This window comes from Kogia breviceps, chromosome 17 (genome assembly GCF_026419965.1).
Source record: "Kogia breviceps isolate mKogBre1 chromosome 17, mKogBre1 haplotype 1, whole genome shotgun sequence".
NCBI classification, from domain to species: Eukaryota; Metazoa; Chordata; class Mammalia; order Artiodactyla; family Physeteridae; genus Kogia; species Kogia breviceps.
Genome location: NC_081326.1, coordinates 75,146,090 through 75,166,813, shown reverse-complemented (window position 1 = coordinate 75,166,813; position 20,724 = coordinate 75,146,090). Strand labels below are relative to the sequence as shown.

At 44.7% G+C, this 20,724-nt stretch overlaps 1 protein-coding gene across 50 annotated transcripts in view; it reads left to right on the top strand.

Annotated features, from left to right (window-relative positions):
• PTK2 (protein tyrosine kinase 2) overlaps window positions 1–20,724 on the top strand; it is a 247,644-nt gene that overhangs the window by 62,591 nt on the left and 164,329 nt on the right. For all 50 annotated transcript variants that reach the window (XM_067017362.1, XM_067017365.1, XM_059043007.2 and 47 more), the window contains one exon: window positions 15,311–15,537. In XM_067017362.1, the coding sequence (XP_066873463.1) occupies window positions 15,343–15,537 (195 nt within the window). In that variant the 5' untranslated portion in view covers window positions 15,311–15,342. The remainder of the gene's footprint in view (window positions 1–15,310; window positions 15,538–20,724) is intronic.

The window sequence follows — 20,724 nt, the reverse complement described above, 5'->3', positions numbered from 1 at the left end:
GGGTGAGGCCAGCTTGTTGATCTCCCCCAAGGTCTGTTTTGTTAACCTTTTTTTTTTTTTTTTTAAGAGAAACAAAATTTTGCCAGAATATCATACCTTAATGTTAATTTTTTTTTACTGTGAAAATCTTGCTGCTTTGTAAAGTTGACAGAATTTCATTGAGAAGATAATAGTCCTGAACTGTTGACTGTTCTTCTTGTTGCAGCTTTTGTGTAGATTCACGATGGAATGGTATACCGGTGGCATGTTTTCAGTGTAAAAAATGCAGTTGTTTTATAGGACAAGGTTTAGGGGGGAAATCTAAAGGAACACTATGCTTAATTTGGTTATTGGATTTAAGAATACATTTCAAATATACCAGCTATTATCACGGTAAGAATGGGAATCTGTTTCCTTTTCGGACAAGGATTCATGAAGCTGTGTGCGGTCGTGCAGCAGCGTGACCACTAGGAACAGGGATGATGCTGGCTGGGGACAGTTAAACAGGAGGGTCTTGCAGGTTTCCACTGAGGGAGCAGTCCGGCTCAGAGCTCTCCTCCTGCAGCAGCGGTCACCTGCTGCGTGCTGACTCGGGTTCGTATGGCTTGCTGAGCACTGTATGAATGCTCATCCTCTCCCCCCACAGGGCAGGTCCTGTGACTCCCACTTCACAGAGCCTGGCGCGGCTGAGAGCCCCGGAGCTGTGAGTGGGCACCAGCCCCTGCAGTATTTTTCTGGCTGTGTTGTTACCAGACAACGTGTGCTACACCTTCAAGATCATCAGGATCTTGCCCAGAGGTCCCGCCTAAGCCCTTCCCCGAGACCAGCTTCTCCTGTCGGATTTCCACTTGTCTTCAGTTACAGCCCTGAGATCATACTGGGCTTCTTCTTTTAAAGGGTTATGTGTGTGATTTAGGTGAAGTTTGAGCTGTTTGTAACCTCCAGGGTCTTGCCCATAGAAAGTAGGTGAGCCGTTTAAGGGAGAGAGAATTCAGTCTCGCTTCGGAGGGCTGTGCCTGACCAGGGCAGGTCTCCACAGCCATCGCTGCCGCAGTGCTCTTGTCATAATTTATCCTCCCCGTTGTGGGCTGGCTTCTGCATATATTGTTTTAAAAACTGTACTGTGGAAAATTTCTGGTAAAACGTAGTATGTTGAACATGCTCTTGCGCTCAGAACTGGGGATTAAGTGCAATTAGCCATGCTTTCTTTTTCCTTGCTTCCCGGAATCCTGTCAGGAGGTGGAGACGTTCTCTTCTGGAGACGCTGGTCCAAGGGACAGGCAGGTCCTGACCTTCGGGCATCTCTGGCCGAGTGGCTGCTTCCCTGCTCAGCACAGGGTCCCTGACAGACAACCAGGTGTTTAAAGACAGACTCTGCTTTCAAGATGGGAGACCAGAACAGAGAGACAAGCAGAAAACAGTCTACAGAGATGAAACAGCAAGAGAAGGAAGCTGAAAGAACACGATAAAAGTCCCAGTGTCAGGTTTCCAGAGTGCTAAGAGGAGATGTCGCCTCCGTGAAAGACAGACAGAATTCTTTTAAAAAGTACATTCAAGAACAAGAAAATTAAAAGTAAGAAAGCAGAAGTAAACTCAGCAGCAGCATTGGGAAGTAATGTGGACGGTGTCTCTCAGAGCACGGAAAGGAAAGACAAATGGGGGAGAAAAGAAAGTAGGAGGATGAATTCAGAAGGTTCAGTATCCAAATAGTAAAAGTTGCAGCAAGAGAAAAGGGACAAAATCATCCAAGAAATGATGCAAGAACATTTTCTCAATCAAAGGAGAGAAGGGTTTCTGCCTTGAAGCTTCTCAGATGTTGAAGCCCGCCCCGGGGGCCGCCGCTCAGGCCCCCGCCTCACCCCGCCCCCGCCTCGCTGAACTGCTCTTCCTCAGCCCGGCACACGCGCCGCCGCTGTGACCTAAGAATTCTGTGATGATTTGGGGCTCTCTCTTTACTGCTCTTAACTCTGACTGTGATTTTTAAAGAGTACTTGTTACAGTTGTAATTAAATAACCACACATGTGAGTGTATGTGCATGTGTGTAGCTCTCTCCTAACTAGGCTGAACGCTCTTCGGGTTAGGATTAGATCTGTTTTTAATCCATACCCGTTAGTAGTTGGCTCAATAAATGCCTTTAGAATTCATCACTCTAAGGGAGGTGTGGCCTACAGGGACAGGCGTGAACAAGTGGATGAGACTGGCTGGCTGTGAAAGAGTGGGCAGCAGCAGTAACGCCTTGCAGCCGGCTCACGGCCGAGGCCAGGACGGCACGGTGGCGACTGCAGGGACGGAGAGTGGCCACTCGGTGCGTGTTGCCATGCAGGCCCCCCCACCGCTAGTGACAGCAAACCCGGGGCAGCAGGGCTTGCTGAGCAAGGGCGTGGCCTCTGCAGCTCCCCTGCCTGCTGAGGCCCGTGCACTAGGCCTGTGGCCTTGGGCCTTGGGCTTCTCTCTTCCCACATCCGGAAAGCAGGGAAAATAAGGTTGTCATGGGGATTAAATGATTTCACGTTTAAGTGCTTAGAATAGTCCTGGCATGGTAAATGCCGCATGAATAATTACTTAAATAAACCCCTGTGAGCCTCCGGTCTAATTCATACCTTCCTGTCTCATGAGCGGCCTTTACGATAATGAGTTCCAAATCAGACAGCCCAAATTGATCTCTGATTGTTAGGAAAATCACTCTTTTTGATGCATAGCAGTTTAACGCCACATTGGGAGTCCTTGCCATTCTGCTGTTTTCATTCTGCCCACTGCCCACCCGCCCCTCCCCGCCAAAGAGTGGCAGTATTTTCCCAAAGGTAAATTTACTTCTCCTCCTTAGGAGTACAAAGATTCATTTGTAGCTGAGAAATTATATATGTATTTTAACAGGCTTCGAAGAACCCAAATCGAAATGTCAGTCTTGTGTGTCGTGCCCTGCCCCCTCCCATCCCCAGCCTGGGAGCAACTGTGGTGGCCTGAGGCTTATTCCCCTTTCCAAAGTAAACGTCCAGGAGTCAGGGCTCCCTGCTTCCCCTCCCCATAACTGGAGTGCCTCCTTCATCTGGCTTGAGTTCAGGCATTTAGACCTGAGTTCTTCCCAGTAACAAATACCAAACTGAATTGATCCTTTTACTACCTGCCCATCCCCCTTCCACCAACAAACAGCATCTGCCTCTCCTGTGTTCCTTATCTCAGCGGAATGGTATCACTTTCCCACGTAGCTGCCCAAGCCAGAAAAATGGCTGCTGACTCTCCTGTAGTCTTGCATAGGCGACTTGATCAATCCAGTCCTCTTGGAATTTTTATAGCTTTCAAATCTTTCTTCTCCTCAGGCCATTTATCCTGTCTGGATTATAACAGAAACCTTCTGATTGGTCTGGATGGGCTGAATTGCTGCCCAGGTGCATGTCTAAGACCAGGCAGGCTCTGAACCTGCCTCTACAGCTGGGCCTTGGCCTGCTTCCCTGCGGATGGAATTAAAGGCACGTTGGCTTTGCATTGACTCCTGGGGGCACTCTCACCTACACCAGCGACCTTATCTTTTGTCGGGTATCAGTTTTGATGCCCATTCTCAGGATCCCAGCTCGTAACTCACCTTATATCGGAACCCTGACCACGTCGCGAGTCTGAGCTGGACCTTTTCTTTCCTCACCACGTCCCCGCCCCCCCCCCAGCACTGTTTTTTTATTTTTCCCCCCAATTAATTAATTTATTTTTGGCTGCATTGGGTCTTCGTTGCTGCGCGTGGGCTTTCTCTTGTTGCGGCGAGCGGGGGCTACTCTTCATTGTGGTGCACGGGCTTCTCGTCATGGTGGCGTAGCTTGTTGCAGAGCACGGGCTCTAGGCGTGCAGGCTTCAGTAGTTGTGGCACGCGGGCTCAGTAGTTGTGGCGCACGGGCTTAGTTGCTCTGCAGCATGTGGGATCTTCCCGGACCAGGGCTCCAACCCGTGTGCCCTGCACTGGTGGGCGGATCCTTAACCACTGCACCACCAGGGCAGTCCCCAGCGTTGTGTTCTTAGTGTACTTGTCTGTGGTGGCTTTTCTCATGAGTGCCTGTTATCAACGTGTCCTGATTGCCTGGGAGAATGCCTTATATGTACACTTCTCTAATACATCGGGGGTTGGAGGAGGTTGAATTGATAGGTGGAAAGTAAATGATATACTAAAGAAAATTATAATCTAGCTTGGTAGTTTTGATGCAGGTAACCTACCAGACTAAACTTGCATAGGGTTCATGTGGGGATCTTGGTTGGGGTTGGGTAGGTTTGTGCTGGGGCTTGCACACTCCCTGTGCTGCTGTGCTGCAGGTCTGTGGCTCATCCTTGGACTGGCAAGTATCTGCTGTGGAGGTGAACTCACAGACACGCAACTGTGTGACCTGGGCCAATTGCCTAACCTCTCAGTGCCTCGGTGTCCACTTGTGTAAATGAGGTGACTAACGGAGCCTGCCGTGTAGGGTTGCTGTGTGGATGAGATGAATCAGATGAGTGAGTGGAACCATCAGAGTGTAATGGCTTTCCTACTGTTTGAAGGGCTCCTCTTGAGTTAGTCTTTTCCTAAATAAGCACATCTTTTTGATGCTATATGAGGTACATTTAGATATAAACTTATAAGCACTAAAGTGCTGAAGAAATTATTTAATGTAGGTTTTCTACATTGATTTTGAACATCTGCTTTGATAAATTCTATTTTAATTTACATCTTTAAATATTTAATTACAGAATAATATTACGAGGGCTTCCCTGGTGGCACAGTGGTTGGGAGTCCGCCTGCCGATGCAGGGGACACGGGTTCGTGCCCCGGTCCGGGAGGATCCCACATGCCGAGGAGCGGCTGGGCCTGTGAGCCGTGGCCACTGAGCCTGCGCGTCTGGAGCCCGTGCTCCGCAACTGGAGAGGCCGTGACAGTGAGAGCCCCGCGTACCGCAAAAAAAAAATTATGGAAAAATACTTTAACCATGTTTCTTTCATCTGGGGGATTTATTGATACACTTAGTAACAAAGAAGTGTTTGCGAAAGTCTATCTTGATTACGGTGCTCAGTAGTCATGAGGAGTCAGCCTGGCTACCGGGCGGTAGTCCTTGGTGTTGCCCTTCCCAGGAGACCTGTGGGGGGTTGTGTCATGTGGCCCAGGTTCACCCAGGCTTGCATTCCATCCAGCCTCACTGCCATCTCTTCTTTTTCATCATAGTAGCTGCTTATTGAATGACACCAGGAAAGATAGGGAAATAGCCTTCCTCCTATTATGGACTCCACCCATGGCCATTTAGCTCCAGAGAAGTTGCAGAAGTATCCGTGACAAGATGTGGTATATCCACAAGCTTTCTCCCTGAGCTTCCCTGGGCAGGAGTGGAATGTGCTTTCGACCGCGTTCTTCCTTTCATTCTCTTATTCATCGTCTGCATTTAGAGCTTGCTAGTGTTGTTGGAAATGCAGCAGTGAACGGTTGTGTGTGTACGTGCAGGCTGAGGAAATGGGCTGCTTCACTGAGCTTCAGGATTTTAGGGGCAGAGAATGTTGTTAGGCTGGACTTGATGGGCTCCTTGGTGTTTAGATATACAGTGTACCTGGACTGAAAGAGTTTTTCAGAGCTTCAGTCTCACTCAGTCACAATCCAACCTGGAATATAGAGTGTCTTTCATCTTAGATTTTTATACCTGCCTAACGGAGGTAGTACCACCCACCTCTAACAGTTGTGGTGAAAATGAAATGAAATGAGATAATGTATGTTTGTGCCTTGCATGTAGAGCCAATAAGTAAGTGACAATTTAGATTATTTGTAATGAATGTTGGTACCGGCTGGACTGTTGATCTTAAAGCTGGGGTCCATGTATGAGTTTTAGGGGAAAATGAACTTTGCAATCATATACAAAAATTTGTGCTTATTAGTGTCTTTGCGTTTTCTGGAGGACATGTCCATGTTTTTCAATAGATTCTTCTTCTTTTAAAAAAATATTTATTTATTTATTTATTTATTTCTGGCTGTGTTGGGTCTTCATTGCTGTGTGTGGGCTTTCTCTAGTTGTGGCGAGCTGGGGTGACTGTTCGTTGTGGTGCGTGGGCTTCTCATTGCTGTGGCCTGTCTTGCGGAGCACAGGCTCTAGGGCTTGCGGGCTTCAGCAATTGCGGCACATGGGCTTCAGCAGTTGTGGCTCGTGGGGTCCAGAGCGCAGGCTCAGCAGCGGTGGCACACGGGCCCAGCTACTCTTCGGCATGTGGGATCTTCCCGGACCAGGGCTCAAACCCGTGTTCCCTGCATTGGCAGGCAGATTCCCAACCACTGCACCACCAGGGAAGCCCTTCAATAGATTCTTTTTTGGGGGCGGTACACGGACCTCTCACTGTTGTGGCCTCTCCCGTTGCGGAGCACAGGCTCCGGACCTCAGGCTCAGCGGCCATGGTTCACGGACCCAGCCGCTCCGCAGCATGTGGGATCTTCCCGGACTGGGGCACGAAACCGTGTCCCCTGCATCGGCAGGCGGACTCTCAACCGCTGCGCCACCAGGGAAGCCCCCTTCAATAGATTCTTAAAGACGTCTGTCGTCAGTATGCTTATGTGCATGTGTATGTCCATGTATCATAAATGCAGTTAAGAGCTCCTTTCAGGGCTTCCCTGGTGGTGCAGCAGTTGAGAGTCCGCCTGCCGATGCAGGGGACACGGGTTCATGCTCCAGTCCGGGAAGATCCCACATGCCGCGGAGCGGCTGGGTCCGTGAGCCATGGCCGCTGAGCCTGCGCGTCCGGAGCCTGTGCTCCGCAACGGGAGAGGCCACAACAGTGAGAGGCCCACCTACCGCCAAAAAAATAAAAAATAAATAAAAAGAGCTCCTTTCATAGAAGATGATAAATTAATAGTAATTTCATATTTGCAGGCATCACACATTTTACTTGTTTTGCAGAATAGCACGTGCATGTACAATTGAAAGAGCGGCAGAGGCAGAAATGCAAAAATCAAGAACAGTTGGCATTTATAAAATGTGCTCGAGTGAATTGCTGCTTTGCTGGATTTGTAACTGTGGCTCAGGCAATTAATTTTAGCCAGTGCGCTCTGGCATTGCGTGTTGCCTTTGGTTGATCAGTTGTTGGATAAGAGTCTTAAAGATGTATAACTGAAGTATAGCATCCATACTGTAAAGTGCACAAATCATATGTAGCCTGCTGCGGTTTTGAGTGCCACCTTCCATATCAGTATTTAGAATGTTACCAGCTCCCAGCAGCCTCCCTCCTGGCCCCTTGTAGTCAGTATCCCTGAAAAAGAAACCAGAGTTGATTTCTATCACCATGACTCGGTTTTGCTTGTTTTTGAATTTTGTGTGTTGTTTTACCTATCATAACATCTGTGAGATTCATTCGCATTGTGGCACGTAGCACTGGCTCATCGTTTTTCATTGCTGTATGGCTTTCCATTTAAGAATACACCACAGTTTATTTTATTGATGGCTATGTGGTTTTTTCTGGTTTTGAACTATTATGAATAACGCTGCAATGAATATTGCATGTGTCTTTTGGTGAAGATGTGCGTATGTTTCTCTTCGGCATATACTTAAGAGTGGAATGGCTGGTAATACTGTATATATTTTTTCACCTGTAGTAGAAACAGTTTCCCAGAATGCCTGTATCACATCACACACCCGCCAGCAGTTGTATCAAAGTTCTAGGTTGTTCCACATCATTGCAACCGTTAGCATTGTTGGTTTTTAAAAAGTTGGAGCCATGGAAAAATGTACTTTGAAAAAATCAATTTTAAAAATTGAGAAAATTTACCATTTTGGAGTATACCATTCAGTGGTTTTAAGTTTACAGTTGACCTTGAACAACGCTGATTTGAACTGTGCAGGTCCACTTATATGCAAAATTTTTTCAGTAAATATATTGGAAAAATTTTTTCGAGATTTGTGACAATTTGAAAAACTTCACAGATGAATTCCGTAGCCTAGAAATATTGAAAAAATTAAGAAAAAGGTATGTCACAAATGCATAAAATATATGTAGATGTACATGTAACATACAAAATATGTGTTAATTGTTTATGTTATCGGTGAGGCTTCTGGTCCACAGTGGGCTATTATCAGTTATGTTTTAAGGGAGTCAGAAGTTACACATGGATATTCAAGTATGCAGGGGGGTGGTGCTCCAGTCCCTGCATTGTTCAGTGGGCAGCTGTGTACGCAAGTTTGTGCAACCATCACCACTCTTCAGCTCCACCCCCTGAAAAGAAACCTTGTACTTGCTACCAGTCACTCCGGTACTCCTCTCCCCTTAGCCTCTGGCAACCACTTAACCTACTTCCTGTCTCTCTGGGTTTACCTGCTCCTACCGCTCACGTAAATGGAGCCGTACAACGTGTGGCCTTCTGTGTGGCTTCTTTCACTGAGCCTGATGTGTTCAAGGTTCCTCCATGTTGCCTCGGTAGCACTGTCAGTACTTCATTCCTTTTTATGGCTGAATACTGTTCTGTTCTGTTCTATGGAGGCGCCACATTTTGTTTATCCATTCTTATTACTAAATGTTGGTATTGTTCTGTTGGAATAGAGAAGATGGAAATTATTAAGCAGTATCTTTACATTGGTGTTTTAACATGACCTCTGGTTGATTGGCTGTGATTTATCAAACTTTGCCTTAGAGCACATGATGACTGTCAGGAAAGACGGCTTCACTTCCCTGTGGGTGAGTGTGCGTGATGTGCTGAGTTTGAATATACACAAGTAGGTTATGATACTCTGAATGCTCTTAACTTTCAGTCTGAAATACATGTATCTTATCAGCACTTTATTAATTTGGGTTTTGTAAAACAAATATGTTATATTTTGCCGTTCCTGATTTCCTTAGGATTTTTTTTTTAAGTCTCCAAAAATTATTCACGAATGACTTTTACGGTCTCAGTGTTAATTAGAGATGTTAGAAATTAAAGTTGATGTTAAAGGCTAATGTTGAATATTATCAGGAATATAACATTAAAAATTTTAGTGATAGTTCAAGTAAAGTGTCTGTTTATGTAATTGTCATATTATCTGAAATAAAGAAAACCATATTTTCTGTGAAGATATTAGTTGAATCGTTATACAGGTGGTCCATGTTTTGTATAGTTCCAATAGGCACAAATTTCAGTTTCTGTGGTTCAGTTAAAAGTACCAGTTCCTCAATAGAGTGATTCAGAGTTTGGTTACCACGTATATGAGTAATTGCATAAAGTACAAACCCATTTTTCAAATGACCACATAAATAACAGGTGTGAATTATTATCCGTGACCAGTCATGTCACTTCTCTCCAAGTCTGTTGGTGACTGGTCAGTGCACCTCTGTTGTTCAGTTTATACACAGACAGCAGAGTGTGTAGTTGTGTTGCCTCCTTGTTTGCCAGTGATTAATCCATGTGACGTTTTACAAAAATAGCTAATCAAAGGAGGAAATTGGCCAAGGAGGATGAAATACAGAATTGAAACAAAAAGTGAAAACACTGGAAGTAAAACTGGGTGTAAGTGAAGATTTGAAAATATTGGTAGTAACATGGTAACTGTGTAACAAAATGAGCCGAGTCATAGGTGTGCACAGAGCTGTGGTGTGAACCAGCAACTGTAATCTCATTATTCAGCCAACGGACCAAGGAGTTGTTTCAACTTTTAAAGCCTATAGACAGACTTTGGACAGGCTGTTAATGCTACAGTTGGAGCTTGAGCAAATGAAAAAATTCAGGCATCCTGGCAGGAAGTAACAGAGTGACAGGTGTGCAGTATGGCAGAAACTTTTACTACACTGTGGAAATAACTTTGCAAGGCTCTAATTGAACCTTGTAAATGGAGTTACAGAAAAAGTAGCCGACTCTAGGAATGTTGACTTTGCTGTTGAGCCAGACATTCTAGATGTGCAGCCAAAAGAACTTAGTAAAGGTGGTCTCATTGACATAAATGAAGAAAATAGTTGTGACAAAAAAGATGTCACTGAAGAAGTGACATGGCAAAAAAAGTTTGCATTAGAGGAACTCTCAGAGGTATTTCATGACACTGAAAGTACAGAGGATAAAATGTAAAAGGAAGGTGACCCAAACTTAGGAAGGAATGTGACATTTTGTCAAGGCATTGAAAGGATGCTCACTCTGTATCTTTAGTTTAACCATGAGAAGAAGAAGGCGAACACTGTTCAGACGGCCCTTGGTAGTCATTTTATGTCTCCCACTCCCACTGGAAGAGTGGGAACCACCTCTGCTCACGTTAGCTGAACATATGCGCTGTCAGTTGTCTGTTGATGAAAACAAGTCTTCCTGACACTTAGTGGCTTCAGGTGACACGAGTTATTCGTTGTGCTCAGATGTGCAGTCTGGGCAGGGCGCAGCAGGGACAGCTCACCTCTTTCTGTGTGGTGTTGGCCGAGGCAGCACGGCTGGGAGCCAGGGGGTCTGCTCAAGGTGGCTCTGCCCCAGGGCTCGGAAGTTGACGCTGCCCGTCAGCTGGAAGCTTAGCTCAGGCTGTGGTTCTTGGAGCTCAGATCTTCTTGGGTTGCTTGAACTTCTGTACAGCATGGTGGTCAGGTTTGTGAGTGAGCATTCCAAGAGAGCCATGGGAACCTAGGTTCCTTTCTTTCTTTTTTTGGTGTTGCCTTTTAGGACTTAGCTTAGGGCGTATCTTAGCCTGGTCTGAAGCCCACCCAGATTCAAGGGGAAGGAAGGTAGACTCTGCCTCTTGAAAGGAGTATCAGAGTCACACTGGAAGAAGAGAATTGGGAAAGGGGGAGTTTGGAAGCTATAAACAGCCACACATTGCTATTGTAATAGTAAACATTTAAGTAATTTAATGTTAGCTTCTCTGTCTAGTAAAATCACTATAGGACGTTTAGGATATTCAGGTTAGATATTTTATGAGAAAATAAACCCAAATCTTGTGTAAAAGAACAAAATTAAGAAGAAGAAAACTTTCACACTAGTCTAGTTTGTTTAAGGATTTACTTTAGGGTCATTATCAAATTCTTAAAAACTCTTCACACCTGTTGATGTCTTAATTTTTAAAAAAATGTAGCTGTATCAATTTGCATTCTTTGTTTCTTCTCGTATTCTGGCAAGCATCTCAAGTTTTATTAAAGGGCCGGCTTATTTCAAGTGTAATGAGGTTACTCTCCTGGTGGGATCTTAGTATGTACAGTGAGTCTAAACTAGGCGGCAGCTCTGGAGCAGGATGCTCGTTGTGGTCCTGGTACTTTTCTCCCTCTTCCGTATGTGCTGTTTTATGGAGCATTTATGTCGGATTGTGGGCTGAGCCTTGGGGTCCGCGCCAAGGCTTGTCAGTACCTGTTGGCTCACACCTGCTCTGGGACTGCCCTGCTTGTCCCACGAAAGGAAGGAGTTAGGCACTGACGTTAGTATGTGAATGAAAGCTGGAAGGTCAGTGGCCACCACTGACAGGCCCTCTGCTTTCCCATTTCCCATTCCAGTGCACTGGCCTCTTGCTGTGCCAGGCAGCCCGGTGCCCGAGCCTGGGCTTGGCCAACTGTGGCCAGCAGACTGGGGTTGGTGCTGGAACTGTTAACAGTGTAGGACAAAATAAGGGTAGAATTTGGTGTAAGCATCTAGAAACCTCTATAGCAACTTGACAGTAATTTTATGTTCATTGACTCTGATGATAGAAGTTTTGTGCTTGGCTTTTGTATGCTTTTATTTTGAAATTTCATTTTTCTAGAAATTCCTCTTTATTGTATTTTACAAAAGTGTTGGTCTGTGACAGGTTGGAAATTAAAACTGGTCCTTTACCACAGATAGTTGGAAGAGTAGGGGGTCTAAACCACGTAAATAAGCCAACTTTAGAAATCTTTTCATTTCCACGTCTTTGATAGTTTTTTGAAAAAGATATTCTGTAGTATGCATAAGTAGCCAATGCCTATGGCTGGTTAATCTTGAAAAGTTCTAAAAAATACAACTGGCCGCAGATTACAGAGGTCTACAATTACAAAATTCTATAAAAGCCTACCTCTCTGGTAAAGGAGGGGGAAGGGCTTTTGTCACTTAGAGATACAGAGAGTTGGCAGCCCCAATTGTACAGCTTTAGCCATGGGTCAAAAACAAATGGAGAACCACACGAACAACAGAGAATTCTGTTAATTGTTTGGAAACAGAATAGTCAGTGTAGCAGAGAGCAACGCTTGGGACTTCTCATTCCGTAGTGGACACCATCCCACAGACTGACTAATCCGCGGTTTTGTGACCCAGATGCCAGGCTCTCTGAATCTGCAAGCCCATCATAAAGACAGACTGGAACGCCACCACCAGGGGAGTAGGTGGTGGTTAACTGACACACGGAACTGTCCAGAAGGGTCAGGGAAGGCTCGCTGGTGGAGATGTTGCCAGTTTGAGAATTTATAGCACAGATCGGATTTTGACACATTCTGTTTCAGGAAAACTGCTTCACTCTGGTGACATTACAGCAATGGTTATCTTTTAAAGAATGTTTAGACCTACTTTTTGAAGGTTTATGAAGGATTTTGCCACTGATTCTTAGCCACAGAGGTATATCCAGATTGTGTGTGAGCTCCTGCCTGGTTGAGCTCACTGCCTTGACACGCTCACTGTTACGTGTCCTGCTGACCTTGAGCAGCGTGGGCCCCGGGGTGCCAGCCCCCTCCGCGCAGTCAAAAATCTGCGTATAACTTGCGGTCAGCCCCCATGTAAGGGTTCCCCTGTACCTGCGGTTCCGCTGCTGGGGATTCAGCCAGCCAGGGATTGTGTGGTACTGTAGTGTTTATTTACTGTTGAAAAAAAACGTGCATATAAGTGGACCTGGGCAGTTCAAACCGGTGTTGTTAAAGGGTCAACTGTAGTGATTTTCCGTCACTTCATCACTAGTATATCATTTCTTCTGACCACTCCGGAGGTGTGGTGTTTCTTTTCAGGAAACAATTGATAATACATTTATTCATCCTTACCATCTCATTTGGGGAGCAAAAGAGATAACTAAGATGATCCAGAAGTACAGTTGATTTTGTTATGATCCAGCAACCTTGCTAAATTCATTTATAAATTCCATTAGTTTATCTATTAGATTCTTACAGATTTTCTTCATACATAGTCATGTAGTCTGTGAATAATGATGGTTTTATTCTTTCCTTCATACCCTATGTTTTACCTCCCTTTTCTGCCTGTGGAACCCGGCTAAGACTTCTGGAACCCTGTGAAACTAGGGATGGTGATGCTGGGTATTCTTGACTTAGTCCCCGTCTTGGGGGCTGGGGTGGGGGGGGGACTCCTTTCCACTAGTATTAATTTAAGTGTAATGTAGATACTTTCATTAGATTAAGGAAATATTTTCCTATTTCTGTTTTGCTAAGAGTTTTTATTATGAGTGTTTGGTAAACTTTATCAGTTGCTTTTTCTGCATATATTAAGATAACTCTGGTTCTCCTTTCTGAAAATATGGTGAATTACATTGATTGCGTTTTTAAAATTAAGACTTTATTTTTCCTAAAGCAGTTCTAAGTTCACAGCAAAATTTAGGGGAAGGTACAGAGGTTTCCCACGTACCTCCTGCTCCGGTACATGCACAGCCTCCCCCTCGTCAGCATCCCCACCAGAGCGGTACCTGTGTTACAGTTGATGAGCCTGTAATGAGACATAATGACGGACCAAAGTCCGTCATTCCTGTGGCGGTTCACTCTTGGTGTTGTACATTCTGTGGGTTTGGACAAACCTATAAGGACTCATATCCATCATTATAGTGACATACGGAGTATTTTCAGCGCCCTAGAAACCCTTTGAGGGTTTGAATTCCTTGTTTGGCTAATAAGTTACTTGAAATACATTGCTTAATTTCCAGACAGTTGGGAATTTGCTAGTTATCTTTTTGTTGGTGTCCAGCTTAATGCTAGACACAACACAGAGCATACACTCAGTAATTTTAGTCCTTTGATATTTATTGAATCTTGTGCTTTCACCGAGCACGTGGTCAATTTTAGTAACTATTTCACCTGCAAAGATGAGTTGCTGTTGGGTGTAGTATGTTATATGTCCGTTAGATCGTTTATTCATCATGCTGTTCAGATCATCTGTATGCTGCCAAAAGGTAAGAGGGTGCATATAATCAGCTGTGCTCCTCGTCCCCTCTGTGTGTCTTCAGCTTCCCTCTGCTTTCGGAGGTGCCCACTGGGCTTGGTTTCAGGACTGGTGGCTGTCGTCAAGGGACAAATAGCACCGTGTGTGTGTGTGTGTGTGTGTGTGTGTGTGTGTGTGTGTGTGGTGTGTGTGTTAGTGCCTTTTCCTTAGCTCTTCAGGGTCTTGAATGCCCAGAATTGGCCAGCGCCCTTTGGGGAAAGGCAGCTGTTGAGGACCTGTTCCTTCTCCATCTGTGTCACCTCCTAGTGTCTTGGGCTCCACACATCTGGATTGTTTTCTAATCTGGCTTCTCTGAGTTTTCTCAGTGGGAGTTGTGGTCTTGCCTGAGCTATTCCCTCACATTCAAATGGATGTCCTCCTGTCACACTTTATTTATTTATTTTTAATAAATTTATTTATTCATCTATTTATTTTTGGCTGCGTTGGGTCTTCGTTGCTGCACATGGGCTTTCTCTGATTGCGGCAAGTGGGGCTACTCTTCATTGCCGTGCACGGGCTTCTCCTTGTGGTGGCTTCTCGTTGTGGAGCGTGGGCTCCAGGTGCACGGGCTTCAGTAGTTGTGGCTTGCAAGCTCAGCAGTTGTGGCTCGCGGGCTCTAGAGCGCCGGCTTAGTAGTTGTGGCGCACGGTCTTAGTTGCTCCGCAGCATGTGGGATCTTCCTGGACCAAGGCTCGAACCTGTGTCCCCTGCTTTGGCAGGTGGATTCTTAACCACAGAGCCACCAGGGGAGTCCCCTATCACACTTTTAAAAACTTAGTCATATGTGCTTTTTTGTTTTGTTTTGTTTTCAGATGTGACTGAATTTGCAGTGTGTATGAAGAAAGAAGTTGTATTTCACATAAAAGTTTTCAAAAGTAGGCAGCAAAATTAACATATTTGACTCTCCAGTGAGATTTTCTCACAAACTTAAAGGCTGTGATTTAAAAGGAGGGTGCTGTTATGTTGTTTACAGATAATAGTGATTTTTGATGGAGTTGAGATAGGGTTCCTGGCCTTTTAATAATTTGTTTAACCAATATTTATTATTCTACTGTGAATCAGGTACTGCTCTGGGTCTGTGGGTGGCAGGGGGTGGGGGATGGAGTACAGTGATTACCTTGGTAGATTAGGTCCCAGTTCTCCTCAGGCTCAACTTCTGCATATAACAAAATAGGGAGAGAATAAAGAACAGTGTTGTTATGTCAGTATCAAGAAAACACATTTTAATCAGTAGATTTCAAATATTGTACACTGAAAATTTTTTTTTCCGTTTACAGAATATGACAGATACCTAGCATCTAGCAAAATAATGGCAGCTGCTTACCTTGACCCAAACTTGAATCACACACCGAATTCAAGTACCAAGACTCACCTGGGTACCGGTGTGGAACGTTCCCCTGGGGCCATGGAGCGAGTGTTGAAGGTCTTTCATTATTTTGAAAGCAACAGTGAGCCAACCACTTGGGCCAGTATTATCAGGCATGGAGATGCTACTGACGTCAGGGTAAGTACTTTTTCCTAGGACACATCCTCATTGTATATGTAGGTTAAATGTTAATGGCACATACCAAAAAAAAGTGGAGTAATAATTTTTATTCCCATATTTCAGAGATGTTAACTTTTCTCTATAGTATTTATTGAGTTAGTATGTGACGGACCAGAGTTTTAATTTATGTAAAATTTCTTAGAAAAATAGTAACTGCATCGTATTATTCATATAATGCCATTGACTTGTTTTTCTCTCCTGTTTTTAAAAAAATTCTTTGAAGTATACAAGGGAACAAAGGAATTAAAATAGCCTCTAATACTGTTGAAATAAATGATTTTCTAGAAAGTGTAATTTTGAAGGTATGTGCATGACTCCAGGTAGGATAGATTCTTAAAAAAAAATATATATATATATATATATATATATATATATCTTCTCTGTACCAGACACTTGGCAAAGTTCTGGGGATATTAAAGGTCCTGGTCATACAGCTTCCAGTCTGTTGTGGGCGAGAGGCCCATGGCCTTAATTGCAGTGCGGTGCAGGCAGTGCTTCCTGGGGTGTTGCAGATGACGAGGGCTGGCAGGGGTGTCACTGCGTGTGACTGTGTGAGGGGGCTGGACACACTTTCCTCCGGGTGCTGATGAGAGTGGGCGGTAGAGGGTTGTGAGGGGAGCACAGTGTAGGCAGAGGTTGCTGCGAGTGAGGAGTGAGCCCCAGGATCTCAGAAAACTGAGTTCAAAGTGTAAGTTTTCCGGATGTTTACTTTGATCAAGTGTTGAAGAAACCCCTCCTCCTTCCTGCTCTTTAGCACTTATTAGTCCCTCGTCCTCTTTAAGGAGGACAAGTGTCCAGCGGGTAGGACCCTCAGATGTATCTCCCCTGCTTTCAGTAATAAAGAAACACAGTAATTTGTACTGTTTGACTTATATGCCTTAACTGTTCTTAAGTACAATAAAGGGATTGGTAGAATTCAGATTTAAGGCTACATATTACATATGCATTATATATAATATTCTGTTACCTCTGTGATACTGACTATTCAAACGGACTAATTATTAAAAGGAGAATCATTCACTCAGGATTGAAACATGTGTTAGTATCTATCCATGTGCTATACTTAAAATATAGTAGTCTCTTCTTACAAGCTTTCTGTGAAGCTTGCTGGCTTTTTCTAGTTTTTCTATAGTTCTGTTTTATATTTAACCTTATAAACACAGTCGCTGGAGAGAAACCTTGTAAAGGTAACGTTTATGGGAAGGCTGTTAGGATATGTTCTAGTTTTTATAAATTTCGGATACAGTGAGAGAGGAAATTCTTTAAACCATTGCATCAGACTTAATAAACTTCAGAGCACTTGTGCAGGAGGGGAGCCTTTCAAAGATTATTAATTTGACAAGACATTAGCAAATCTTCATAATTTATTATATCAGAAATTTCACCTGGGAAGGACTCCGTGACAGATGTGCCATGGTTTTAGTATCATAGGTACTGCACATGGGAGGAATCATACCACGAAGAGAACCAGTGATCACTGACATGTGTCCACCTTTATTTAGCCAATGTTAAAATCTTACCAGACATCAGAACATTCATATTGTGAAGAAAAATTTAAACCAGATACAAATAAATACATAAGTTATTAGAACGTATTTGTTAAACTTTTATGAAGATCAATATGAGCAAATCTGTGTGGCTGAAGAGCAAGTTGTTTTATTTCACAGTAATTGATAAATGTTTGAAATTTAGCAAGTCTTAGCAGTTGATGATTGATTTTTCAACATGAGGCAGAGAAACGTCTATTGGCATTGCTTGACCTCAGCCCTCTCCTGGAATAGCATGAAGTCAACATAGTACTGGGTCACTGTGATGGCAGGTGGGTATTATTCATAACCCACTGCCTTCTGCTGCTGTAACATTTGAAAATGCAGTATTTTCATGTAAATTAATTAATGGATGGATCTAAAAATCAACCGTTTTCTGAAAGGAGGTAGCTTATTGTTATCCAGAGTTGATGAATAATTAGATTGGGTCTCAGACTCTGTTGCCGCGCTGCCCGATGTTGTAGCTATGACACCTGGGTCGGCTATGTCGACAGCTATGTCGGCTACGACATAGCTGTCAGCTATGTTGGCTACGACACCTGCTGAATGCTTGACATAGCTGTCGGCTACGACATAGCCGACAGCTATGTCGGCTACGACACCTGCTGAATGCTTGAACGCAGCTAGTCTGAACTGATGTTTTGTAAGTGTAAAAATACCACGGGATTTCAGAGATTTCGTACGAAAAAGAATGTAAAATCTCATCAGGAATTTGTTATAAGTTTGTTCTTGGCATGCTAGGTTAAAGAAAATATATCATTAAAATTGAATTCACCTGTTTCTTTTTACACTTTTTTAAAGTGACTGCTAGAAATTTTAAAACAACATATGTAGCTTGCATTATATTTCTGCTGGACAGCTGTGCTCTGTAGAAAGTAATTATCTGAGAGACTGCTTGACTCAGAAGAACCAAACCTTTGGAGGAGTTGAAAGGTTTATTTTCACCAGGAAAAATCTGGATTCTTGTTATAATTCATTGCAGAGGTTTTATTTCTCATGCTTTAATAGATTTCACTCCTATTACATATTTGCGCTAATTATACATTAATTGTATAGAGAACGCTGAAAGGATTCACAGGACTCCACTGGGAATCGATAGGGTATGTGCAGCAGCAGTAGGAAAGCGGTACTCATTGAAGCGCTTTGGACATCTCAGGCATAGGCCTCGTGGCCTTGGGTGCTCCCAGCCACCACCGGCCAGGTGTGCAGCACCCAGGTGTGAGGAGGGCTGAGGCCTCCTTATGGTGGGATCTGTGAGATGGGCACAGAGGCACGTTCCATCTCCGTAGCCAGCCTTGCCCTGTGTAACTGCCCAAGTGCCACCAAAATCAGGCGCAAGTTGGAAATCCAGTTATGATTACTAAACGGTGGTGCAGGCTAGTTGTGTCCTGCCCCAAATAACCAGTAGCCCATGGTCGCAAACATCACTTATCTTGGCCATAGCTGAGTGTCAGTACCATGCTTCAGGCAGCTCTGGAGATAAGTGTGGGGTCAGTGCAGAAGAGCCAAGATTAACCCATGGTGGACAAGACTGAATAAGATTTGTCCCCTAGAAACATTGTAGTGATACTTCAGAATAATAAGGGTATAGAGAAGATCCAGATTCTACCAGAGAAGTCTCCTACTTAGGAGAAAGAACGTTTACATCAGACTTCAGTCTGTGATGCTGGACGCAGGGTAGCATTGGAGCAGTGCCCTCAGAGGCTCTGGGGGACAGCTTGTACCTCTGGAGTCCATACCAAATACATTCTCCGTCACAAAAACATGGACTGAAGGTATCTGTAGAGAAATAAGGAGGTAGGAAGTTCATACCATAGGCTCTCTTTGAAAACACAGCTAGATGACATCACAGAGCATGAAGAAGTGTGGACCCAGAGGGGAGTACTGTAGTGGGGGGCGAGAGGCTGGCTCCCTTGCTGGCCTCGTACGTCTTCAGAGGCTCTTAAAGCCGTGGCCGTGGCTTCATCCCATGCTCTGCCTAGTCCACAGCTGTACCCTGTTCTGATTTGTTTCATTTTCAGTTTAAGACCTAATGCCGCCCAGCTGCATCTGTCCCTCTCTTCTCTGTCTTTGCCTTTCTTTCTCCAAAAGAACCATCAGCTCTCCGGAGGAAGGGTCTCCCCTTCTTTTAGTTAAGTAGGGCCCTTGGCATCATCTTTTACTCCTTTTGCTTATACCCTGCATTGAATACATTAGCCAACCCTGTCCACGTTGTCCTCAGAGTGTACCTGGAGTCCCCCGCCTCTTAGGACCTCAACTGCACACCTTTCTTGGAGCCACACGGTCTCCTAACGGACATCACAGCCCAGCAGCCAGAACGGTCCTGTTAACATGAGAGGCAGAGCACATCACTCCTCCACTCAGAACCTTCCAATGCCTTCCTCTCCATTTGGAGTCAATATTCAAGTCCTTCAGGAGCCCCTAGCCCATTCCTCTCCCCGTCTTGCCCTGTGACCTTCCGTGCTACCGGTCACCCACTTTTACGTTCTGCTTCCTGGACCGTTTCTCTAACATGCTGGTCTTCTAATCAGTAATTTGCTCAAAACCCCCAATAGCTCCCCATTTCTCCCAGAGAAAGGCCACATTCCCCCAGTGGCCCACAAGGACCAACAGGACCTGGCTCCTTGTTACCCATCCTGAGCTTCCAGCAAGCAGCACACCCTTGCTGATGCCTTTGTTTTAGCCCAGTGATACCCATTTCAGACTTGTGGTCTACACAACTGGAAGGTCACACATTTGTGTTATTCTGAGCCCGTAAGTTTGTGGTCATTTGTTACAGTAGCAATGAGAAACTAAGAGTGACTGTGGATTGTCGAGACAAAAGTGCATGCTTTGTCTCGAGGGCTGTTAGGAGGGTCCCTCGTCTGCTGCTGAGCCAAGAGCAGGAGGTGATGCCCTGGCTGTTGGAGAGCAGGACTGGATTTCCACATCTTGTTTTGGTAACTGAATGATGCTAGGCTCCTACCTCTACAGGTTCGATCAGAGAAGAATGGTAGGAACCCACTGATTCCTAAATGTAAAGAGTATCTGAAAGAGAGCACACTGAGAAGAATAACCCCTGGACAGGATAAAAGACAAATCAATTCTTAGGAGGAAGTAAAGACATGAGCAGTGTTAAGACCAATACGTGTGACCTCAGATACCTCCTCTTGTGATAGTGGAGAACTGTTGCAAACTGCCTGTGAGGAGATAGATAAAAATACGAAATGTCCATTATCGTCTTGTCCCCCACCTTACCTTCCCCACAGATGAATTACTCTACTGCATATGCATTCATTATCACGTCCTCCTCCTGCTCAGCTCTGAGACTTCTCAGGGTCAGGATCGCCTCTCATCATCATCGGGTCGCTAGCAGCGGGCATGCAGCGGGCCTTTAGGTGGTTGATGAAGAGTTGAGGGGCGCACATTCACGAGTGAACGGATGTGAAGGACGCGGCCGTGTGAGTGCTCTCCACCGGGGAGAAGGTCGCTTCGTTTCAAAACGTTGGCTGAAAGATAAGTGGCCAGGTTGAAGCAAGCAAAGTCATAACGAGAACTTTCAGAAACAAACACAACTGCAGCCTCATCTCACTAGTCAGCAGTCAGGGAAACGTAGATT